General features: G+C 34.0%; 1 protein-coding gene across 1 annotated transcript; it reads right to left on the bottom strand.

Annotated features, from left to right (window-relative positions):
• Positions 1-448: 448 nt before the first annotated feature.
• LOC117913238 (homeobox-leucine zipper protein HDG11-like) lies at positions 449-25,865 on the bottom strand. The gene is made up of 10 exons (XM_034828197.1): positions 25,750-25,865; positions 25,143-25,260; positions 24,858-25,049; positions 24,259-24,741; positions 24,042-24,143; positions 23,744-23,953; positions 16,182-16,362; positions 15,827-16,095; positions 15,635-15,724; positions 449-835 (listed from the first exon to the last, which is right to left on the bottom strand). The coding sequence occupies exons 1-10, from the start codon at positions 25,863-25,865 to the stop codon at positions 449-451; spliced, it is 2,148 nt and encodes a 715-aa protein (XP_034684088.1).
• Between the last annotated feature and the right edge of the window lie 1,066 nt (positions 25,866-26,931).

The following is a 26,931-nucleotide window of genomic DNA, read 5'->3' as shown; positions in this document are numbered from 1 at the left end:
AACCTCCCCTCCTCCCTGCACAACTACTTCTCAAAGCCCCTTGGTCTAAGCAATAAAACATTATTATAAAAAACAACACAATATTGATTATGAAAACAAATCAATGATTACATCATCAAAGAATCTAGTGCTCTGTGATCAATCGAAACAAGCAAAATGATGTAAAATATCATTTTATTAAAGAGTACGTTAAGAAAAAAGAAGTGTAACAGAAATTTGTAAAATTTCATGTGAACCCAAGAAGATTGGAGAAGAAAGATACATCCACAAAAAAGAAAAAAAACTCAAGAGCCTGACTAAACATCTAAACAAGGTGCAATTTATGTTTTCCACAGCAAATATAACCCTGTGTGGAATGCATAACAGCCACTGAATTCCAATATTTGAAGTTGATGAGTCCTTGATAGCTTTAAATACATATACCTGCATGAGCACCTACAGCAGGTCATCAATCCAAACCAGAACAATTCAAGGCAATCTTAATTTTTTGAACGGTGGAGCTAATAAGAGTATTGACAGTGGCGACCGACTCCATGTTCAGCTGCTGCTGCGGAGCCGCAGGGCCACAAACCAGTACTTGGAAAGCCACTGTAAGAAGGGAACCACCCGAACCCATGATATTCCCGTCAGATGTACATCCGGCTCCTGAGTCGGAACGGCCATCTCCAGAGACTATGAACCCAGATGGAAGAATGGGTATGTTTCCAGACTCCTCTCCCCTTATTGCAACGTTGATGGCCGGTATGTCAATGGGGGCATAGACCACCAAGCCTCCCAGAGGCTCCACGCAGCTCTCTTGAAGCATGAGCATGTTGTTCTCGGTGGGGACAAAAGGCTGTTTAAGAGAGAACTGAGGTGAACTTAAACTAATATATAAAATCAATCAATTAATTATAGTTTAGTCGAAAACAAGAGAGCTTTACATGCAACACCAAAATGGAATCAACTTTTGAAGTCTTTTCATTTATGCCTCACATGGATCTTGCAAAGTGATAGAGAAAGAAAATTTAGGGACAATTGTAAGGTAACAAAAATAAATAAATAAATAAAATAAAGAAAATGATAAATGTTTAAACTCTATAAGTTTCATCAATATGCTTGTCAAAATTTATTTCTCTTTTTTCGTATCTTATATAGAAAATGCATGATTGTTAGTGCATTATGCATTGTGTTTTGTTTTTTTGACAATTTTGTTCCTTTCATTTGGCATAGAATTTTTTTCGATAGTAACTTATTCTCCATTGAAAATTTGAGGTTGTCGATTGATCAACCAGAACATCACAAATAAGTGTGAAAAGGTTTGGGTAAAGATGAAATAGTTTTGAAACAATAAAGATTGTATCAGATTTTTAAAATTGGGCTAAAATGTTTTTAATTATATTTTTGAAATTGCAAGAGCACTCAAGCACTGGCCAAAGTGCTCGAGCACTAAAGCTAACACTTAAGTGATGGTTTAGTCCATTTGAGCACTCAATCCTGAAATTGCCAAATTCTAATAGTCTACAATTTGGAAAATTGAGATTTTATTTTTAAAGAATATTCCATGTCCAATCCTCTAGGTCTTTGGACCTATATATATATATATATATTTATCGTACCTAAATGTGTTTTAAGGTTTGATGTTCTTATTCAGAAAACCTTAACTTACCTTCACATGCCTTAATGCCCTCAAACAAGATATTGAACTAATTTTGAGTTATTGAAAGAGACATGCATCCTCTTAGGAGTCGAGGCGAGATCTATTAAAGCACTCGAGCTGTTGCATAGTAGATGTGTATCATGGTATAGGTTCTAGAGAATAAGTCTTAAGATAGCATATGCCAAGTAATTTTGTGTACTACGATATTATATAGTAGATTATTGATTCGAGGTCCTAAACCTCTTGGTTTTTTATCTCGATACTTTGTATGGGGGTTTTCTACGTAAGAATTCTTTATCTTGTTTGAGGTTGATTGCTTTTAACTATTTTTCATTCTCAAAGGATAAATTGAATTGAAAATTTCAACTTTTGTATTAAAATCTTTGAAAAAACAACCATTCACTCCTTTTTATGTATTACCCTATTGGATATTAGGTTTTTCAATTGGTATTAGAGTAGGCTTATTACTAAAAATCATTTCTTTTTGGCTCATCCAATATGGAACAGCTAAATGTGGGATCTTCCATTAATAATCCACCATATTTTGATGGGAGTAACTATTCCCTCTAGAAGGCTCAAATGAATTTTTTTTCCCTAAAAATGCAAGATGAAAGGATTTAGAATGCACTGGAATTTGGATAAGGACCTCCATTAAAATTAGATGTAATAGGAAGATCAATCAGTGAACTTAAGCTCAAATAAGATTGGAATAAATTAGACAATATGGGTAATGAGGTCAATGCTTAAGCCCTTTAACTATAACATTTTTAATAGGATGATTCTTGAAGAGTTTCATAGGATAGCCCCATATAAATGTGCTAAGGAGGCTTGGGATATCCTCTTGGTAGCTCATGAGGGCAATTATGTAGCGAAGCTATTCAAGATTCAAATGCTTACTTCAAAATTTGAGAGCATTAGAATGTAAGAGGATCAAACTTTCTCAACATTCTACTTAGAACTGGTGATATTGTGAATTCATCTTTTATCCTAGGAGAAAGAATCCATGAGACTAAAGTGGTTATAAAAATTTGAGGTCTCTTTATGGGAGCTTTAGACTTAAGGTCATAACCATAGAGCAAATCAGGACGTCGATACAATGAGAGCTAATGAACTTGTTAATTCTCTACAGACCTATGAAATGACTCTTCCTAATTCTCAAAAGCCTAGAGAGTATGATTTTAAGGCTTCTAAAAATGAGGAGAAATGACCTAAAAATTTTGAAAAAGTAGGATTTGATGAACTTTCCCTCATTTCAAAATGAATCAAAGAGGTTATGAAATTTTATAAAAAGACCGATAGCAAGCAAGACTTAGGAAATGGCAAAAGAATTGAAAAAACTTTTAAAGAAAAAGATAAGGGATTCTTTAAGATAAAAAGATTGAATGTTTTACTTGTGAAGGACTATGACATGTATCTTTTTTCCGTCTGAGTCCCAAGGATGTTAAGAAATATATGCAGGCTACTTAGAGTGATACAAAGTCTAATGATAGCAATTCCACAACATTTAAGGACCACATGTATGATTAGTGTGATTATCTTACTTTTGTTGCATCTATCGATTATGATCATGATATAAATAGTGAGTATGAATTTGATGATGATGATAATTTTTTTTTTCTTGAAAATATGACTAATGAATATTAACATTTTATTCAAATTCACATTAAACTCACAACTGCCTATGAATCATAAAAATCTAAGATTGGGATCTTAAATGAAGAAAATATAAACTATATTGAAAAAAATTGATTTCTTAAAACCAAGCATTAATCTCTACTTGAAAGAAACAATCCTCTAACACAAAAGATTGAATGCCATAAGAAATCTATTTCTTCAAACAATAAGGTCTTTCATCCTAGGACAAAAATTTTAAATGATATAATTGATAAGTGTTAAGTTCCATGGGGATAAGAAAGGCCTAGACTACATTAACAAGACTAAGACTCCCACTAGTGGAGAAATGGTCTTTGTTAAGGGTAAGGAGAAAACTCTTAACCAGGTGGCCTCTCCTAGTACAACTCCACATTGCAGCTATTGCGAGAAATCAAGACACACTAAGGTTAAATGTTTCATTAGACTTTTTGAGAGGTATGAATTCCATTTAGATAGGCTTATGAGTGAGTCAAAATTTATATATATATATATATAAAAAAATCATATTCTGAATATTAAAAAAGGAAAAGAAAGACAACTCTAAGCCTAGGACTGTAAAAAACTCCTCTAGCTTTTCACTTAAGGTTAAACAGATTTGCCTTAGAAAAAATAGGCCTAAGTGCAATGGCATCTTTATTGCACTTAGAGCTAGAGATCTTAGTGAGTGGTACTTTGATAATGGGTGCTTTAGGCATATGACAGGAGAAAAGTCATTATTCACCTCCTTTGAAGATTTCGATGGAGGTAATGTTACCTTTAATGATGAAAATATAGCCCGTGTGAGAGGTAGGGCTAGTGTATCTATCCTTGGATGCCTTGATTTGAATGGAGTCCTCTTTGTTAATGGACTAAAGGCTAATCTAATAAGCATTAGTCAAATTTATGATAGTGATTCAAGTGTTAAATTCTCTCAAAATGTGTGAAAAGTGTTTAATAAGGAGAAAGAAATCACTTTTACTAGGCATAGAATTATGGATAATTGTTATACAATTAATTATAGTTTTAAAACATTTATAGTATGTAGTAGGACCAAGCTTGATGTCATAGAGTTATGACATCGAAGGTTAGGACACATTAACTATAGGGATCTAGCTCATATAACTAATAATGACCTAGTTAGAGGTATCCCTAAGTTAAGTGGACAACTTAATGCCACTTGTGGTGAATGTATGAAAAGTAGGCAAGTTAGAGGGTAACATCAAAGGATTGAGGGGGATACACGTCTAGGCCTTTAGATTTTCTCCACATGGGCCTTATGGGTCCTATGCAAACCAAAGGCAAATGTAGAAAGAAATATGTTCTGGTTTTAGTTAATGATTTCTCTATATATTTATTCATCTACTTTTTGAGAGAGAACTTAGAGAATATTGAGCAATTGAATCTTTTTGCACTAAAATTCAAGTAGAGAAAGGACATCCCATTGTGAGAATTAGGAGTAATAGAAGGAGAGATTTTTATAATGTAGAAATTGATCACTTTTGTGACTTTAAGGGGGTAAAACATGAATTTTCAACCCCTAGAACTCCTTAACAAACTGGAGTGGTTGAGAGAAAGAATTGTGTTCTTTAAGAAATGACCCATGTGATGCTTCACACTCATAACATTCCCATCTATTTTTGGGCCAAAGCTATTAACACAACATGTTACATTGCCGATAAAGTATTTCTTAGGCTTGAGGCTGATAAAACTTCCTATGAATTATGGTCAGGAAAGAAACCCAACCTAAAACCTTTTAAAACCTTTAGCAATGAATCTTACATTCTTAAAGATGGGGAAAATCTAGGTAAATTTGACCCCAATTCTAATTTAGGTATTTTCCTAAGTTATTTTTCCAAAAGCAAGGCCTATAGGGTATGTAATCAACATAGTAAAGTTATTCGGAAATCATATAATTTGATCATTGATGATTCTAGGTATACTTAGGAAGTGGTTAATTATGATATTTTACATGAAGAATCCATTAGAGGTATCCCTAAAACAATGGATGAGACTAAAGATACCCTTAAAAACATCCTTGAAAATGTGGTTGACCCTAACAAAGATATAAAGCCACTTGAAGTTGCTAAGCCAAGTGAACCACCTTATCTCACCCTAACACCCTAACCCAAAAATCACCCTATCTCAAATGTAATAGGAAACATGAATGACTCCATGGTGACAAGGAGACAATCAAGACATAATGAGATAAATGTCTTTGCTATACTTCCCAATTAAAGCAAAAAAATGTAGAAGAAACTTTAGGATATGAATCTTAGACTACAACACTACAGGAAGAGTTAAATTAGTTTATTAAGAATGATGTGTGGTATTTAGTCCCTAGACCTAAAGATAAACATGTGATAAGTATAAAATGGATTTTCCAGAACAAAAAAGATGAAAATGGGATAATTATGAGGAATAGGGCTAAGCTTGTAACTTAAGGATACTCCCAAATAGAGGGAATTCATTTTAAGGAAACATTCACTTTTGTAGCTAGGTTAGAGTCTATTAGAATTTTCCTAGCTATAACATGCTCATTAAAAATGAAATTATTCCAAATTGATGTAAAAAGTGCTTTCTTGAATGATATACTTAGTAAAGAAGTACATGTGGAGTAACCTAAGGGCTTTGAGGATCCTAAACTCCTTGATCATGCATATAGGTTAAGGAAAGCTTTCTATGGACTCAAACAAGCTCATTGAGCTTGGTACAAGAGGTTTACTAATTAGTTTTTGGAACAAGGATTTGAGAGAAGGGGAGTTGATAGAACTCTATTTATCCATAGAACTAAACCTAGACTCCGAATGGCCCAAATTTATGTTGATGACATCATTTTTAGAGCCACCTTAATCGTTCATGCCTTTATTTTGTTGAAAAAATGAAAAAGGAATTTGAAATGAGCATGGTAGGTGAACTCAACTTTTTCCTAAGATTGTAGATTAGACAACTTAAGAATGGTATTTTTATCTAAGTTTAAATATGCAAGGGAATTAGTGAAGAAGTTTGGCCTAGCATCTACTAAGCACTTTAAGACACCTATGAGTACCACTACTAAGCTTTGTAAGGACAAATCTAGAAAAAATGTTAAGGAAAAGTTTTATAGGAGTATGTATGATAGGAAGTCTCTTGTATCTCACTATGAGTCATCCTAATATCTCTTATAGTATGTGAGCATGTGTTAGATACCAAACTAATCTCAAAGACTCAGATTTAAATTTAGTAAAAAGAATTATTAGTTATGTGAGTGGGACATTAGACTATGGTTTATGATATCCCTATGATACTTCACTTATGATCTCTGGTTATTCCAATGTTGACTAGGCTAGAAACATAGAGGACAGGAAAAACATTTCTAGTGCTTGGTTTTTTTTCAACGGTTTTTTAGTTGCTTGGCTAAGTAAGAAGCAAAACTCGATCTATCCATCCATTGCGGAAGCAAAGTATATAGTTGTAGGAAGTTGTTGTACTCAATTGTTTTCGATGAAGCAAATGCTTAATGGCTATGACATTGAGCAAGGTACTATGGATATTTTTTTATGACAACTCTAGTGCAATTAACATCTAAAAAAAATCTTGTTCTTCATTCCCAAACTAAGCATATTAAAATTCATCATTATTTCATTAGGGATCTTGTAGAGGACAAGGTAATTTCTTTAGAGTTTGTCCCAATAGAGCATCAATTAGTAGACATCTTCACAAAACTCTTAAATTCACTTAGGTTTGAGTTCCTTAGGAAATATTTAGATATATACTTGATTGACAAAGTTCAAATGGTGTAGGCCTAAGGATCTTTACTTTTAATGTCTCTTTCCTTCTTCCTAAGCCTACCTTAATTCATTTTAGATTAACTTGAGAAACCTTATTTACTTGATTTATTAGTAAATACTTAAATATCTCAAGTTTAAGACTTGAGGTTAATGTACTAGATCCACAAGATTAGATTTTATTCCATAAAATCTCTTTATTCACTTTTAAGGTAGTGAATCAAGGTAAATAAAAATTCTGGTGTAGTAGGAAATCTAAATTTATTTCTAGTAAGTGGTTAATAAAGAATCTTCTTAAACTTAAAGTAGTTCTTATTTTCTTTGCAAGTAACAAACACCATGCCTAGTCAAATTTAATTCATATATATTGCTTGACCTAGTTCAATTTTTTGTTTCTTGAAGTGATATATGGCATCTTGGCTAAAATATAATCAAGATTCTTTCTAAGAATATCATGTCATTTCTTAAAAAATTTAGAAACACCCTCCAAGTGGAATAAGACAACCATGGGTGAAAGTATGATGTCCATATATGGTGTACAATGCCTCTACTTTTCAAAATACAATATAAAAAAAAAAAAAAAAAATGATATGAAAATGAGGGGGAGAAAAGTTATGTTGTATGTAAATCAACGATTGTCGTGTTAAGTAGAAACCTGACAAACTTTGTTCAAATTGACTAAATGTGCATTAATTTGATTTTAGCATGGTTTAGCATCTTCCAAGAATTCAAATTTGAAATATAGATTTAGACTGTAAGTTGATTCCTTGATAATTAATACCATTGGTTTGTTTTAATCTTAATATGCCTTGATTGGTATTGATCTACTTTCCAAACTAAGATTGCAATTAATGTATTATCTTGCTATAGTAACTCAGTCTTGTTTGATTGGACAATACTCCTTTGGATCTTTCTACTTGATGTATTTCTTTTCTTTCTAATTTTTCAAGTTTACTCGGTTAATTGAGCCTTAAGTGGAAGTTTTTGGAACATCACTATTTTCCAAGCTATTTAGAAGTTAAAATATTGATGTTTTAGAGATTTTACATTAACTAAGACATTTTAAGCACTAAAGAGGTTGTTGTTTCTAATATTGGGGTAATTTTGAGTGCTCAAGCACTCACATAACTGCTCAAGCGTAGTTATCGACACTTAAGTGCTCAAAACTAGCGCTCAAGCACTCTTAACCTACATCCAATGTTGTTTCATGTGCTTGAAGCACTCAAGCAGTGCTTAAGTCACATCCAACAATGCTTCTCGTGCTCAAAGCGCTCGAGCTCTATTCCATCTTTGAGCACTTTGAGCCATTATTTAAGCCTTCCAACGCATTTTTTTCTGCTAGTTTTTTTAGCTTAGTTAGTTCCTTTGTGCCCTTAGCTTTCGAGTTATGCACATTGCTTAGCATAGATGGTGAAGTATATAGGGAAGTTTAACTTTGCAAAATCAAGTGGCTTGAGTTGTCTAAGTGCCACATGTGAGATTAGGAAAGGCCTAAGTCCATGCCAAGTGGTATCAAAGCATGGTTGCAAAGTGGGCTTTAGAAGGAAGCATGTTGAGCTCCAACATTGAAGAGATGACTAGTAAGAAAACCTTCAAGAGAGAGACTGGACCAGCCACACATGGTGAGGGAAGGAAAGAGAAATTTGGAATTGTTGTTGCCAACATGGAGGCAAGGCTAGCAAAGGTGGAGCTAGCCATGGCAAAGCATGGAGGATCTAAAGGAAACAAATCCAAGACCTTTAAAAGGAGGCGCTAGTCTCATAAATTCAATCCATCTCATATGAAGAGTTCATGTCCTTCTAACATAGAGTCATAAGCATGCTCGATGACCTAAAGTTTAGGGTGGAGGCCTTGGTGACACATATGAAGACTCACGACTAAGAAAATAACCAAGAGTTGGCCATCTACTAGACCATAGTGCCAACTCGAGGCATGGCCACTCATGAGGCACCAAGGGTGGAGGTGCCAAAGCCACATGTGTTTAATGGCAAGAGTGATGCTAAGGAACTAGATAATTTTCTATGGCACATGGAGAGGTACTTTGAGGCTATCACACTCACCGATGAAGCCACTAAGGTATGTGCTACAACCCTCTACCTCACTAATTGCTACTCTATGAGGGCGTTGAAGGTTTACTGACATAGAAAAAGACACTGGTACCATAGGCCAATGGGATTCCTTCAAGAGAGAGATTAAAAGGAAATTCTACCTACAAAATGTGGCTTACTTGGTAAAGAAAAACATGAAACTTCTTAAGCACATAGGCTTGATCCATGAGTACATCATAGAATTCTCTACACTTATGCTTGAGATTCCCAACATGACATAAAAAGAGCTATTATTAAACTTCATGGACAACCTACAAAGTTGGGTCGAGTAAGAGTTGAGGCAATGTGGTGTCCAAGACCTTGCCACAACCATGGTTATAGTGGAGTCCTTGGTGGAGTATAAGAAGGGATACTCCTTTAAGCCAATTCCCCCATCCAAGGATAACCATATTAAAAGTGAGGGAAACAAGAGATCGAGGAGCTATAGTGCAGCTAAGGAAGAATCCAACAATACTTCTAGTGACAAGGAAGCCAATGACAAAGATAAGCGAAAAGAGTTCATGTCTAGGACCAACTGCTTCTTATGCAATGATCCACATTAGGTGTAGGACTGCCCTAAGAGGAAGACCCTTAAAGCCATGATAAAGGAAAAAGATGATGAGGCTCATGTCAGGTCAATGCAACTCTTAAGCGTCTTAAGACTAAGTCGATGCCTAAGATGCTTAGAAGCAAATGTCTTATGTATGTGGAGGCCCTTGTGAATGGTAAGCCTACCAAGGCCATGGTGGATATGGGTGCCACACACAACTTTGTCTCCCTGAAGAAGACTAAGAGACTAAAGCTTCATGCTCAAAAGAGGACAAACCAAAGACTACTTTTGTGACTCAATATGACTCTTATGAGTTCTTATTAATTCCTTTTAAACTCACTAATCTCCAAACATGTTTTGTATATTGATGAACAAGACCTTTCATTCATATCTAGATAAGTTCTTATTAATGCTTGAAAATGTGTACTTAAACGATATAGTTGCCTATAACAACACCTTAGAGGAGCACATGGAACATCTAAGAAAGGTCTTCAAATTGCTAAAACTAGAATGAGTTATATGTAAAAAAGAATAAATGCTCATTTGCTAAGGAAAAAGAGAGTTTTCTAGGCCATCACATCAAGGATGGCAAGTTGATGATGGATGATAACAAAGTTAAGGCCATCCAAGAGTGGGGTCCTCCTACAAAGGTACCTCGACTAAGATCTTTCTTTGGTCTAGTTAACTACTATCAATGGTTTATCAAGGGCTATTAATCTAGTATAGCTCCTCTCATCAATCTTCATAAGAAGAACAAGACATGGGATTGGGATGATAAGTGTTAGCAAGCCTTTAAGGATCTAAAGAAAGTCGTGATAAAGGAACCAATGTTGGCACTACTAAACCATAATAAGGAATTCAAGGTAAACACAAATGCCTTTGGATGCACCATTGAAGGGATTCTAATGTAAGATAACCATCTTATAACATTTGAGAGTTGCAAGCTCAATAACACCAAGGTGCATTACACGATGCAAGAGAAAAAAATGACTATTATAGTACACTGTTTGCACCTATAAAGACAATACCCATTGGGGTCTCACTTCATAGTGAAGACCAATAACATCACCAATAACTACTTCTAAACACAAAAGTAGTTGAGCCCTAAGCAAGGAATATGGCAAGACTTCCTAGCAAAGTTTGACTACAATGGGAGTATAAACTAGGAAGTGTTAATCATATGGTTGACATCATAAGCCATAAAATAGAGTTAGCATGTATGACTAGCCAACCCTAAGGAGAGTTGATGGATCTTCTGAAGAAGGGGTTACAACATGATCTATTAGCTAAAAGTCTCATCACCTTAGCCCATAAGAGGAGAATTAAATAGTTTTGGGTGGAGGGCAACCTACTATGCACTAAGGGAAACTGGCTCTACGTGCCTAAGTGGGGTAACTTGAGAAGAAATCTAATCAAGTAGTACCATGACACTAGGTAGGTCAGGCACCCTAGGCAGCGATGCATAAGAGCACTATTAGAGTCATCGTACTATTGGCCTTAGATACGAGATGAAGTTGAGGTCTATGTGAGGACTTGTCTTGCATGCTAACAAAGTAAAGTGGGGTAGCAATTGCCTAGAGGCCTCTTGGAGCCACTACCTATAGAAAAATGCCCATAGGAGAGCATCACCATGAAATTGATCATCGGGTTGCCAAGTTTGAAGGTTACAATTCTATCATTTTGGTAGTGGATAGGTTCTCTAAATATGTTAACTTCACAACAACCCCTACAAATTACATAGCGAATGAGATGACAAGCCTATTCTTGAAGCATGTGGTTAAAATATTAGGGGTTGCCTAAACATATCATGAGTTATTGTGACCTATGCTTCATTGAAAGTTTTGGAAGAAGCTTTTCAAAATGATAGGGTAAGAGCTTCACGTCTCTACTGGCTTTAACCCAGAGACGGATGGGCAAACTGAAAGGGTGAACACTTTGTTGGAGTTATACTTAAGGCACTTTGTGAATGCTAATAAGAGGAATCAGGTTAAGTTGTTGGATGTTGCTTAGTTCTCCTACAACTTGTGAAGAGTGATGTAACAAACAAGAGCCTATTTGAGCTAGCTATAGGGGCAGCAACCATGAACTCTTCACACCCTAGTATTGGGCTACACAAGGAGAAGTCCAGTGGTTTTCAAGTTTGCTAGGGGGTAGTAAGAGTAAAATAACATAACTCGCTCATACTTGGATACGGTAACTAAGAAAATGAAAAAATATGCTAATAAGAAGAGGCGACACACTGATTATCAGGTTGGAGACTTAGTGCTTTTCAAGCTACTTTCTCATAAGTTCAAATCCCTACGGCCGATGCACAGAAAGCCTTATGAGAAGATATGAAGGCCCCTTCCTAATACTTGGAAAAATTGGAAAGATATCCTACATGGTGGAGCTACTTCTAAGTTTGAAGATCTATCTTATCTTTCATGTGAGCTACTTAAAGCCTTATCATGATGACAAGGATGATCCAAGCTTAGGGATATTAAAAATGGTGACTACAACCATTGAACCTTATATGATAAAGAGGTAGAATACACAATTGCAGACCAAGTCATCAAGAGATGAGATGTGCCACTTACGATAGATTACTTAGTCAAGTGGAAGGTACTACCAGAGAGTGATGCTAGGTGGGAGCTTGTAAATGCGCTATGGTAGTTCTAAAATAAGATTGAGTGGTTCCATGTAGAAGGAATAATGAGGACTTCTACAACATATGTAAAGGAAAGGTGTCCACACATCCCTACAAAAAGATGGAAAACAAAGGAAATGTGTGGGGATATTCTAAAGAGCTTTAGAAATCTCTTATACATATCATGTATATAACTTTTGTATAGGGCATTCCAGATAATTCTAAAATAGTGGAGAACCTTTGTAGGTTCTAGAGCATTCCTTTGATGCCTATAAATAGGGAATGACCTTATTTGGCCAAGACGCTAAACACTTGAGAGAAATCTAGCCTTGTAAAGCATTCTAGTGCAATAAAAGTTCCATTCTTCCAAAACTCTCTAAGTGTTGCTTCTTTCTTGTCCCTAGCTTCTGAGTTGTGCCCATTGCATAACATAGATAACTAAGTATGTGGGAAAGACTGACTTAGTAACATTAGGTGGCTTGATTTGTTTAGGTGTCTTACGTGAGCTTGGGAAATGCCTAAGTCTGTGGTAGTACGGTTGAGATAGAGAGACATTTATCTTTGCTTCCTTCGTGATATTGAATTTCTTGCCATCTTCCAAGCTTGGGATTGAAAACCCCTTGCTTTTATTCGTAGGTGGATTATCCCTATTTACATTTAGATGCTCTACATGAACATCCATTCTATTATTAGTGGGGTCATGTTTTGTGCTACTATGTGTGAAAAAACTTTCACAATCACTCGATACATTCATCGTGCCCTCTACATGTTTTGTTGTTTCTGGCCAACTTCCTACCTTCTTTTCTGAGGCGCAGGCCCTTATCTATGCTAAGCTCACCTCTATACTATCTTCTCTCTATGGTGAGCCTTTCCCTATGCCAATGTATGTCTTTGTTGCTGACTTCACCAAGTTAGCTTAGGTCTTTTCAACGTATTTTTCCTATTATTTCTATCCTACCTCTCATATGACCCAAATTAGATGTCTCGTTGCTCATTTTATTCACTCCATTCTATGAGGCAATAGTTTGACATACCCTAGGTGATACTTAATATTATGATACTCTATCATGATCATGCTCGCACTAGTAGCCTCCCTTTTGCATTGATCATCTCCCATATCCTAGTGGCTCATTGATAATAACTCTTAATATAAGCATTATAGTCATGTGTATGATCCCATTGTTCCATCAGGTGCTACTTTTCAAGGTGTCACTTTGCAAGTGGCCTCTACTTAAGAGGCTATTGAGGAGGAGTTTGAGACTCATGCTATGGAGTAGGATCCTCCCTTAGAAGAGCCCACTCCAATAGGGTATCATGGTAGAAGGTGTTGGGGCTCCTCTCATGTATTTACACATCCTACCCCTTCTTCAGATGCCTTCTAGTTCCAAAGGGTGATGGATTCCATGGATCAGCTCCATCTTTGGGTGGATGCCTAGACTACTCAGGTAAACTATCACCATTCTGTGATTTCTACTCACCTAGAAGTTCAAGAGCATGATATGGTTGCTTGTTTCCAAAGCATTAAGGAATAGCTCAACACTATTACTTCATAGCTTTTGTCCTAGGGTCCCTCAAGCTCTACTCATCAATCCCCATCAAATCAAGCCCCTTAGACATCTTTTTTCTTTTTGATCTATTTGTTTTGTACACTAAATCCAAGTTGGCTTAGTTTTTTAGTCCATTATTTTTGTTAGGTTTGGATGTATGCTTTCCATTTCATTATTACTTGTATCCAGAATCATGTTTACTACATACGAATATCAGTTCTTCTCTTTCCCCATGCCTATATTTTCTAATCCTTTTCATATTTTGAGACAAAAAAAGAACATCTTATTCATTGATATATTTATTTCATTGATATTCATTTGCATGCATGACTTGTATCCTTGGTTTATTTTTTCTCCTATTATCTTGATTTGATTCTATTGCTTATATCTCTTCCCACACATTGCTTTACCCTAGGTACTTGTGTTTGATGTGTGAAGGTTACAAGATTAGAATATTTTGCACGTTTGGTTGCATTATATTGTCCTCTACATGTGATAGAATAAATAAGTTTGGATGAGTGTTATTAAGTATTATGTAAACTCCATTTGAGAGTTTTAGGGGGTTTATATAACCTTTGTTTTATCATAAAAGTGTTAAAGGGGAGATTGTTTGTGCTTTATGCATTGTGTTTTGTTTATTGGCAAATTTGTTTCTTTCATTCTAGTATAGGATCTTTCTAGATAGTGAGTTACTCTCTATTGAAGATTTGAGATTGATGATTGATTAATTGAAACATCACAGTTAAGCTTGAAAAGGTCCAAGTAAAGGCAAATTAGTTTTAGAAGGGTAGAGGTTGGATCATATGTTTACAATTGAGCTAAAAAAATTTTAACTGTATTTTTAAAATTTTAAGAGCACTCAAGCATTAGCCAAGGTGGTTTAGTCTATTCGAGCGCTTGATCCTAAAATTGCTAGATTCTAGTAGTTTGCAATTTGAAAAATTAAGATTTTATTTTTAAAGAAAATTCAATTTATGATCCTCTAGGTCTTTTAATCTATATATACCTTCCTTTAATGTATTTTAAAGTTTGATGTTCTCATTCGTAAAACGCTAACTTGGTTTCCCATCCCTAAAAGCTCTTAAAGAAGATATTGAACTAATTATGGGTTATTAAAGGATACCTACATCCTCTCAGGAGCTGAGGATCCACTAGAGTACTTTGTGTGAGGGTTTTCCATCTAAAAAATCCCTTGTCTTGTTTGTGGTTGATTGCTTTCAATTATTCTTCATTCTCAAGGGATTTATTGAATTAAAATTTTCAATTCTTGTATTAAAATCTTGGAAAAAAAAATACCCATTTACCTTCCTGGGTGTTACTAAGTGGAAATTAGGTTTTTCAATATTCTTTTATAATTTTTGTTATTTTGTGCAGTAAACCAGATAAGACTTAGAAGTGTTTTTTTTTCCTATTATTTTAATTGATCCAAACCAAGCCTCAAGGTTTTCAACATTTCGAACTTATCCCTATGTCTATTTTCAATGTACACATCATATTTACTACTTTTATTTATTTATTTATTTTGAACTAAAATGGAATTTATGGGGGGAGGAATCATCAAAGAAACCATCTATGTAATCTACCCTTCTGATGCCAGTACAAGCTACAGGGCAATAAAAGTAGGAAATTGATACATTAGCAGATAACATATATCATTTTTTTTATCCCTCCTTAGCGAGGACCTGGGATATCAACATGGAATGAAGCCAATAATTTTTTCAATAGCATGTGGTTTTGGTTTCCATGAAATGAACATGACAAACAGAAAAGAATGAAAAAGACCATTTACCCGAATGATACTTGTACAGTTCCCTGGATTAATTCCATTTGCGATATGTGCAATCTCATGTACTGGATTTCCACTGGACAGAACGTCCCACTGGCAAACAGAAAAGAGAATCCCAACAGTTACTTTCACTAATGTAGCTGACCTTCCAGGAGTTTCAAAAAAAAAAAAACCTTTAGACTTTTAGATAGAAACCTGAGGTCGCATTTTCTCATCTCTGATGAAATCAAATATAGTCTGACTTTGCATGGGGAGCCAAAGGGAGGTCGCAGCGCTGACGATCAGGCCACCAGGTTGGCCGGGTTCTGTGCTCTTGCGAACCGAGACTCTGACACCACTATTGTCCACTTCAGATAACTGAGGAAAATCTAGTTTTCCAGACATGCTTAAAACCCCACAAAAATCTTTCACCATCCTGTGACCAAGCTTCATTATACTTCTCCTCCCTTCAGGCAAGCTAATCACTGGACAGTGGACAACATCATCAGACCACTAGGAATGGATTGAAGTAAAAGCATAAAGCCATAAAGATAAAGGTGATAAAGAGTACCTCCTGCAAGATCACGAGTCGGTGTATTTTCATCTGCCAAGTAAGCGAGCCTCTCACACATCCTTTGAAGAGTAACGACCATTCTTTCTGCGCCGAAGGCTAAGCTACCAGAGACAAGATCTCTATAGAGCCGATGCGTTAGACTTTTATCATCCACTTCAACATGTTCTACCCAAGTAATCTATCAAACAACAAGGTGGTTCTCAAACAAATGAACTAACTTCAGATAGAAGGGTACCATTTCTTGGGACAGAACAGAATCAGGAGATATGATGCCTGATAAGGCATGAACATTATAAAAATATTAAGGATTTAAAACACTAAGTACCAAGATAATAAATAAGATAAAATGAACAAGACAAGCACATTGAATTACAAAAATGAGTGCAATTAGGATGACATAATTAAGTATATTTTCAGTCGAATTTTGGATTTCAGACTAACATTACTACAAATAAAATGCATGATAGCAAGTAGAAAATGTACAGGTGAAACAAAGCAAGCACTAGTTTGTATATAATTAACATCTATTGTGCCCATGGAGACTTCAATGTAACTAATGTTAGTTCAAGAACACAGATAAAAATAATTCACATAAATAGGGGTGTAAATAAGGTCGATTTGATTGGGTTTTGGATTAAAAAATAAACCAAATCAATATGATTGGTTTTATATGTGATAAAAACTGAACTGACCAGATTTGAAGTGAAAAATTTGAACCAAACCAAGCCTTTTGAGGCCTGTTTGGTTCGGTTTTTGTAGATCGGTTTTGACCCAACTTAATAAACTTTTTAAGTCCTAAACCTAGATGTAGATTTGTGTTTGTTTTGAACTTAAATACTAATAATTTGAGTTTATATTAGGCCCTAGGTCTTTTTTTAAAAATTAATTGAAACTAACTTGGATTTGATGTTAAAAATATATTAAATATATTTAGAATTAATTTGACCATAATATAAAAACAATGAATTGCTTTAATAGAATTTAATATAATCTTTTTTATCAAATACCAAACAATTATATATAAGTTTTAAATATCGGTTTGGTTCGGTTTTTATCAATTATGAGACATGAAAAAAAGAAAAAAAGAAAAAAAAACAAACTAACAAGATCGGTTTTCAAAATTCTCAAACCATATCGAATTTTTTTATTTTTGAAAACCGAACCAATATGATCTGTTTAGGTTTATTTGGATCAATTTTTCAGTTTTGGTTGGTTTGGATCAATTTGTCAATTTTTTCGGTTTTGCTTATACCCTTACACATAAAGGTATACGAGACTTTAACATGATTCAGACAAATTTGTCTACATCTAAGGATGAGAAAAAAATCATCTCACCATACCATAGAGAATATTACGGAGGATAGAACCAAAATATAACTATTAGGTGCCCTATTCTCTTCAGCTCTTCCAAAAATATTCAACCCAAGCTCTAATACCATTTTTTTGTGTCAATAGAACTTTTAATACAAAAAATGTTAGTTTAAGAACACAAAAAAATAAAAAAAATAAAAAAAAAATCATATAAAGATACATGAGGTTTTAACGTGGTTCAGTAAAACATGCCTACATCCACAAATAAAAGAGAATAATTTCATTATACCATAGAGAATATCACAAAGGATAAAACCAAATACAATTATTGGATTCTCGAAACATCCATGTTTCCCCACTCCTTGCATCTATACCTTAAACCACAAATGCCTCACTATGCCGGGCGTCTTGCTACACCAAGTGCCTTTCGTTCTTCCTCATATCTCTATCCACCTCATATAGTCTTTTCAAGCTCATTTCCCTTTCGTAACCTTTTTCTCTCATGACCTAGAATACTTATAGGGATATTCATAATAACTTTCCTTATTCTATAAGAAAATCTAATATTACAATGACATATGAATGTAGGAAATATTCTATACAATATTCTTTACAAAAAAGAATTTGTACTAATTATAAATTTGATAAACTTTCAAACAATCTCTAACTTGGATCAAATTCAATTAAATCAACTTTTCATCTCTCTATGATACACGTTTTTTATTTATTTATCACATTCAGACGAGAGAACAATTAACTCCACCTTTAACTAAAATTCCTTATCACTATCTTGTGTGCTCTATTCTCTTCAACTCTGCCAAAAATCTTCAAATTGAGCTTTGATACAAGTTTGTTATGCCAATGAAAGCTTTAATACAAATAATATTAGTTCAAGAACATTAATTCAAGAACATAAAGATAAAACAATCCATATAATGGTACATGGGGTTTTAATGTGGTTTAGCCAAACATGCCTACATCGACGGATGAGAGAGAACCATTTCACTATAGAGAATATTATAAATGATATAACCAAATATGATTATTGGATTCCTAAAACATCTCATGTTTTCCTACTCTTTGTATTTACACCCTATAAACCATGAACCCCTCGCTCCACCAAGTGTCTCCCATTCTTCCCCGCATTTATATCTACCTCATAGATTCTTTATAAGTTGATCTTTATTTTATAACCTTTTTCCCTTATGACTTAAAATACTCATATAGATATTCCTAGTAACTTTCTTTATTTTATAAGAAAATAAAATATTACAATGTCATATGAATATAGAAAATAGTCTATACAACATTCTTTATAGAAAGGAATCTATACCAATTAGGAATTTGAGATATTTTCCAACAATCTCTACCTTGGATCAAATTCCATTAAGTAAATCTTGTTGTGTCAAAGGAAATTTTGATGTAAACAATGTTAGTTCAAATACACAAAGATAAAGCAATTCATACAAAGGTATAGGATTTTTTACGAGGTTCGACCAAACATGCTTATATCTACGGATGAGAAAGAATCATTCCACCATACCATAGAGAATATTATTAGGGCTAGAACCAGATAACACTATTGGATTATCGAAACATCCCATGTTTACCCACTCCTTGTATCTATATCCTAAACCACAAGCCATTTTCTCCATTAGGTCTCTTCCATTCTTCCCCATATCTCTATCCACCTTGTATAATCTTTATAAAATAATCTCCAATGCATAACCTCTTTTCCCTCATTACCTAGAATACTTATAGAGATATTCCTAATAACTTCTCTTATTCTACAAGAAAATAAAATATTATAATGATATATGAATATAAGAAATATCCTATACAATATATTTTACAAAAAGGAATCTATACTAGTTAGGAATTTGAGACACTTTCCAATAATCTCTACCTTGGATCAAATTCCATTAAGTTAATTTTCCATCTCTCTATGATAGATGTTTTCTTATCACATCCCAACGAGAGGACAATTAATTATATCTTCAACTAAAATTCCATGTCATTATCTTTGGTGCTTTATTCTTTTCTGCTCTTCCAGAAATCTTCAACCCAAGCTTTAGTACCAATTTGTTGTGTCAACAGAAGCTTTAATCCAAACAATGTTAATTTAAGAACACAAAAATAAAATTATTCACACAAAGGTTCATGAGATTTTAACGTGATTCAACCAAACATGTCTACTACATTCATGGATGAGAGAGAATCATTTCATTATACCATAAAAAATATGACAAAGGATAGAACTAGATACAACTATTGGATTCTTGAAATATCTCATGTTTACCCACTTCTTGTATCTACATCCTAAACCATGAGCCTTTCGCTCTACTAGGTGTCTATCATTATTCCCCACATCTCTATTCACTTCGTATAGTTTTTATAAGCTTATTTCCATTCTATGTTTCTCCGCTCCTTGTATCTACACCCTGAAACACAAGCCACTTGCTCCAATAAGTGTCTCCCATTGTTCCTCATATCTCTATCTACCTCGTATAGTCTTTTCAAGTTCATTTTCATTTCATAACCCTTTTCCCTCATGACCTTAAATATTAAAGAGATATTCTGAATAATTCTTTTTATTTTATAAGAAAATATATGATTACAATGACATATGGATATAAAAAATATTCTATATAATATTCTTTACAAAAAGGAATTCATACAAATGAGGCATTTGTGACATTTTCCAACAATCTCTACCTTAGGTCAAATTTCATTAAGTCCATCTTTCATTTCTCCTTGATACATGTTTTTTTTATCACATCCTAACAAGACCTTTAATTAAAATTCTTTGTCATTATCTTGTGTGCTCTATTCTCTTTAGCCCTTCCAAAAAGCTTCAACTCGAGTTTTGATACCAATTTATTGTGCAAATGAAAGCTTTAATGCAGACAATATTAGTTCAAGAATATTACTTCAAGAACACAAAGATAAAACAATTTACACAAAGGTACACAAAGTTTTAACGTAGTTCAGTCAAACATGGTTACATCCATAGATGAGAAATAAACTTTCCACTATACAACAGAGAATATTACAAAAGATTGAACTAGATACAATTCTCAAAAAATTTCTTGTTTCTACACTCCTTGTATCTATACCTTCAACCATGAGCCCTTCGCTTCTCCAGGTGTGTCCCATTGTTCCTCACATTTTTATCCACCTCGTAGAGTCGTTACAAGGTTATTTCTATCTCATAACCATTTTCCCTTATGACCTAGAATACTTATAGAGATATTCCTAATAAGTTTCTTTATTTTATAAGAAAATCTAATATTCAATGACATAGGAATATATGAAATATTCTATATAATATTCTTTACAAAACAGAATCTATACTAATTAAGAATTTGAAATACTTGTTAACAATCTCTACCTTTGATCAAATTCCATTAATTCAATCTTCCATCTCTCCATGATACACATTGTTTTTACCACATCCCGATGATAGAACAATTAACTTCATCTTCAACTAAAATTCCTTGTCATTATCTTGTGTGTTCGATTCTCTTTTACTCTTCCAGAAATCTTCAACTTGAGCTTCGATACTAGTTTGTTGTGCCAATGGAAGTTTTAATGCAAACAATGTTAATTTAAGAATGTTAGCTCAAGAACACAAAGGTACACGGTGATTTAACATGGTTCAACCAAACATGCCTACATCCATGTGTGAGAGAGAATCATTTCACTATACCATAAGGAATATTATAGAGGACAAAACTTGATACAACTATTAAGTTCCCAAAACATCCTATGTTTCCCTACTTCTTGTATCTACATCATGAACCACGAGCCCATCACTCCACCAAGTGACTTCCACTCTTCCTCAATTTTTTGTCCACCTCGTATAGTTTTTATAAGTTCATCTCCTTCTCATAATCTTTTTCCTTCATGACCTAAAATACTTATAGAGATATTCATAATAACTGTCCTTATCCTATAAGAAAATCAAACATTACAATAACATATGAATATAGGAAATATTCTGCACAATATTCTTTACAAAAAGCAATTTATACTAATTAGGAATTTGAGAAACATTTCAACAACATTAATGATCCCTTGCTACTAATACAACATTTATTTGCCATTATTTCAAAGATGATATGATGTTTAGTAAAGATAAATCTTTAATACAAGCTATCAATTAGTCTAGTCATTATTGTTTTATCTATGATCTTTTCTAACATTTATAGAGCCATAAATATCCACCCAAAAACCTCTCTCAACTTGTTTTTACCTTGAATTATTGTCTAGATTTTTAGTGGAGGTCATTTAATCTCAAGCATTAAGGTCATGTTTGGTACATAGGAATGAGGAATGAAAATGAAAATTTTCTTTCAATTCCTATTTCTCCTTGAATAGGAATGAATTTGGTGTTCTAAGTCTTTTGTTTGGATGCATATAGGAATGTAGAGCTAGAATGAATATTTGTTTCTATTTCAATTAGTAGCAATAGAAATGAAAATGAAAATGAATAAATAAATAAATAAATTGACAATAATATCTGTAAATATAATTTAAAATATTATTTTATATTCATTTAAAAAAAGTCTCACACTTTACATACTTTAAAATATTTTTTTATTTTCATTTAAAAAAAAACATCTTTGAGAGTTTTTTTTCTAAATAATAAAAATCTATTTGGGCTTTGATTTAAAAATAAAATTTCTTTTAAAAATTAATACCACTATTTGATTGTTGTTCTTGAGAAATAATTTTTAAAAACTATAAGTTTAATAATTTTAAAAATAGTATTAGCAATTATTGATTTTAAAATATTATTTTTTATTTTAAAAATTTTAATTATACTTTTATAAGATGTTAATATCCACATCTTATAATATTTATAAAGAAAATATAATTTATGATTTTATCATAATATTACTATTCATATTTTATTAAAAATTTTAATTTATTAATAATTAAAAAAATATTTTTATTTTTAATAAGACTCAATGAAATTTATTTTATATTATATAAATTGAATTTACAATTTGCTTTTTACAAAATCAAAATAAAAAAAAATTTATTTAAAAAACAATTTATCCCAAAAAAAAAAAAATTTGGTTTTTTCAAAACATAACTTGCACTAAAGAATCAAAATACCTCTTCTTATAGATGAATTGAAATCTCAATTATAAGTAGGATTTCATTTACTTTGAAATCATTCTTATAGGAATGGATGCAAAAATGAATGGAATATTCAGTTCTCACTTCTCATTCTCACTTACCAAATATGGCCTAAAATGAAATCCTAGAAGTCAACCACTAACTTGGAGTAACAATTTGAGAATTTTATGGTTTCTTCAAAGAAAAAAAAAACACTAAAAGTCTAGAATTTTTTAAAATTTTTTCAGGTTCCTTAGAGGGGGAAAACAATAGTAGTCAATCACCATGTACCAGGAGAACCACCATTGAAGGCAGCTGCTATAAACCAAAATATAGAAGATATTGTCCAAAGCATTTTTGAGAATGATTTGACACCAAACTCCAGAATTGTGATCTTCCTGTTCTAAAAGGACCCTCCTCCATTCAATAACAAAATAGAGATCTCAGTCAGTATCTTGATGATTTTGACCACATTTCAGACATTACTACATGATAAGGATTAACTTGTTTCTGATGATAAGGGTTCTATTGATAGGAATCAGTAGTTTGAACTAATAAGGATTCTAGTGTTCAGGTGAGATAAGGATCAAACAGTTTGATACTTGTCCTTTATTCAGATTGTGTAATTTTTTTGTTTTTTTACTTTCACTATATATCCCTAGTAGATCCCCCATTGTAATCAGTTTTTCAAGTTAATCAAACTAGCAATTCTCTTCACTACATAATAAAATGCATAGCAAACTAGGCATGCATAAACAGCCAGAAAGGAAGGAAGAAGAAGAAAGGATTAGAAACAACGAGGAAAAAAGAAAAGCATCTTTTATATATTCATCTTATGGAGCAATAATTGAAATCAAGTTCTCTCAAGAAAATCCCTGAAAGTGCTCAATTACCAATCTGTTCATGTCCCATCATGATATGCTCAATTATGTGTATTGGAATTTCATATTCCTTCAACCAAATGTTTCACACTTTCTCAACCAAATAACAAGTTTCATCCTCCATATACAACATTCCATACTAATTTATGGAGAGACTGGTTATGATATTAACTACTAGTTGCTAAAGTGAAGATTTGTAAATGATGGTAGATCCTGGTAATGATACACAGATTGACGCACCTTGGAGCAGCCATCAGGCAAGTCTTGAATCATGCATCCAGAAGGAAGTTTCCAAAATCGGAAAGAGGAGTTTGGTTGGCCATCTTTGGAGTAATCATAGGACACATCCACCATCGCCCACACGCCTAGCTCAATTTGCTGGCAATAACGAAGAAAGTAGAATTCTCTAGGTGCTACAAGAGGTGAAAGAATATGCATCTGTTCATACATCTGCATCAACACCTTCGACTTAGAAAACTTCTTCCCTGGACAAAACTTTCAAGGAAAAATTAAAAAGAAATGGACTCTTGCTATCTACCAATTGCAAGGAACCACTCCGGCTTCCAATTAGTCCAGCCTCAAGAACTTGAATTGTGCTTGCTTTGGTAATGATTGTGGGAAAGAGATCGACATATTTATTCTGCAAAACCAAATCACTTTTGAAATCTACACAATTCTAAAAAGATAGTGAACCAAACCTCAGTTTAATTTACAGGATGCAAGATGATGAAAGGGATAGACTAATTAGAACTAACTGGATCCAGAAACATGTTGACCAACTGCATTCCATTCATGGCCACCACGACTGATTCCTTTGATGATTCAATTCGAGCATTTGAACTTTTGAAGTGAGTAGCCTTGGGGAAAATTCTTTCATAGCTGTCATGGTGAAGAACATATTTTTCATTAGTGGCGGACTTGACCCACAAAGGCTCATTGATACGCACAAGCCTGATTAATTCATCCATGGCACCGGCAGCAGTCTCAGTCATGAGTGTCTTTTCCATATCTGGGAATCCCTTAAATTGATACATCACTGAAGCATTGCAAATATCCACGGGAGCAAGTTCAAGGCCTAGGGCAGGGCCTACTGTGGGGATGGAAAGGCCTCCTGTCTCTTGGCTTGGGAAACTTCCTGGTGAAAAATCCAAAGAAGATCCAAGGGCAGGTGGCAGCAAATGCATTTGTGTAATGGGTTTCCCTATGTACTTGGCAAGAAGATTTGATACCTTTTCATGCTGACAAACATTTGGTGGGAGACACCAGTTTAGCAATAAATAAATAACTTTAGATGGCAAAAAGAAATGGTGACATTAAGAGAGACCTGAGCAAAGTTCCAAGCATCTTAACTAACCTCTTCTTTCAATTGGGCGTTTTCAAGCTGAAGCTTCTCTATGTTACGCTGCCGTTCTTCTTCCCCGAAGGGTGGACCCCCACACGATGGGCAGATCACATTCTTCAGTGCCTCTCTGATTGCAAGGTTTTCACATTGGATCCTTTCATTCTCGGCCCGAAGGGCAGTGTTATCTGCGCGCTCATGTTGAGTCTGAAACGCACAAGAAAAGGTCACTCGCCATTAAGCGTCCAAATGAGAAAACCAAATCTTCCTTTGAATTTAATAAAGAAAAAACTACTGCACCTTTGTTTGAGTACGCTTGTTCTGAAACCAAAACTTGATCTGGCGGGACTCAAGCCCCAATTCCCTGCCCAACTGACGCCTCTGGGCTTCATCTGGATGGGGGCAGTCCTTGAAAAACCTTCATTCCATCCAAAGAAATCAAGAGATAGAAAAGTTGCTATGAATTTTAACAACTTCGTTAAGACATACACGCCAAACAATACAATCAAAGACAATTCAAAGAAATATATATTAAAAGAAAAGTACATCAGTGGCGGATTGATGGTTTGACTAAACAAAAAGGAAAAGCTGAACAGACTCCCTCTCTCTCACTAACCAAAATCACATATCATCAAAAAAGAAAGAATGAAAAGCCCTCATAATCTGAGGTAGATTGAAAGAAATGGGCAGGAAATGCATATATATCAGATATAAAAAGATATGGTATATGAACAAAGAACCAATCAAGGATCAAAATGGGTAGAAGGCAGCATTCACGGAATGGCCTTTTTTGGCTATATCTCACATCTAGAAAGCTAAACAAATACAGCAATGTCGTTGTCACTATGAACAATAAAACTAGTGGAAAAACCGAATTGAAACTATCCTCAATAAGCAGTGATCTTACGTTTCAAGGCGCTGAATCTGCTGAGGAGTGTGGCGATTGTACACTTTCCTCCCTCTTCGAGGATTGGGACCATCTTGATCACCACCTGAGCCATTTCCTCCGCTCCGAAACTCCATTTCTAGAAGCAGCAGTGCCAACTCCCAAACCAGTTGTGATATATACAAGGTCTACACTTCTTGCACTTCTACACAGGGAGACAGCAAAAGATATGTATAAATATTCTAATGTGTAGTTGATGTTTAAGATATATTTTGCTGTTCCTTGATTTTTTTTTTTTTTTTTCTTTCTTCTCTGCCTTCTTCAAGATTATAAACCCTTTTCCCAAAAAAGAATAATGGGGGGTTTTAGGGTAAAATCTCCGTCTTCTTTTATGTTTTTTTTGGCCTCTCTTGTATCGTTTCCGATCATTTCTGATTTATAACACCCGATGTAACGGATATAGAATCGGGAATTTCGGCAAAAATCATGGGTAATGAGATATACTGTGTGTGAACCCACCAACCATACATGGTAAGATGAAAGGGTTACGTGTACATACCCCAGTATCGGCTTTCCCCATGAAGTCCAACCAGAAATCAGACAAGGAAAAAGAAGAAGAAGGGAGGTATATATACTATAAGATACATTGTCGAATGGGCTGTGGAGCTTTTCTTCTTCTTCTGCACACAGGCTTTTGGCTTTCTGTCTGATGATATCTCACGTTCATCCATGCACTTGGGGGACATTTTTCGACTTTTGCCCTATCTATCAGAATTCAGAAGCGTCTTTCACAAACCATTTGGGACGACTGAGTGGCATTGGGACCCACAAATTCTTACCCGATATTGCTGAGTCAGGGCATTTATGATACAATTAATGCTGATTTGGAAGGTCCGCATGTTATTCTGGAATTTGACATATTTTCCAAAATATGAATCACCTTCCATACCCATTTTTCATTGTTGGTTTAATTGGCCTGTATTGAAGAGACTTAATGAATTTTATCATTTGATTTAAAATGATTGGATTCTAAAATTTCATGCTCTTTATACTTCTATAATCATTGTATACTTAATTTTAATAGACTGAAATCTTTAAAATAAGTAACTCTGTTTTGCTTTTTTTTTTTTCAGTTAAAAATTTTAGATTCTAAGATTCTGTTTATTAGTAATTTTAAGAAACGTTTTCAATATTTTTAACACT

The sequence above is a fragment of the Vitis riparia genome, chromosome 4 (assembly GCF_004353265.1).
Source record: "Vitis riparia cultivar Riparia Gloire de Montpellier isolate 1030 chromosome 4, EGFV_Vit.rip_1.0, whole genome shotgun sequence".
In the NCBI taxonomy this organism is placed as follows: domain Eukaryota; kingdom Viridiplantae; phylum Streptophyta; class Magnoliopsida; order Vitales; family Vitaceae; genus Vitis; species Vitis riparia.
The sequence above is the reverse complement of the archived record's forward strand: the minus strand, read 5'-3'. Positions and strand labels throughout refer to the sequence as shown.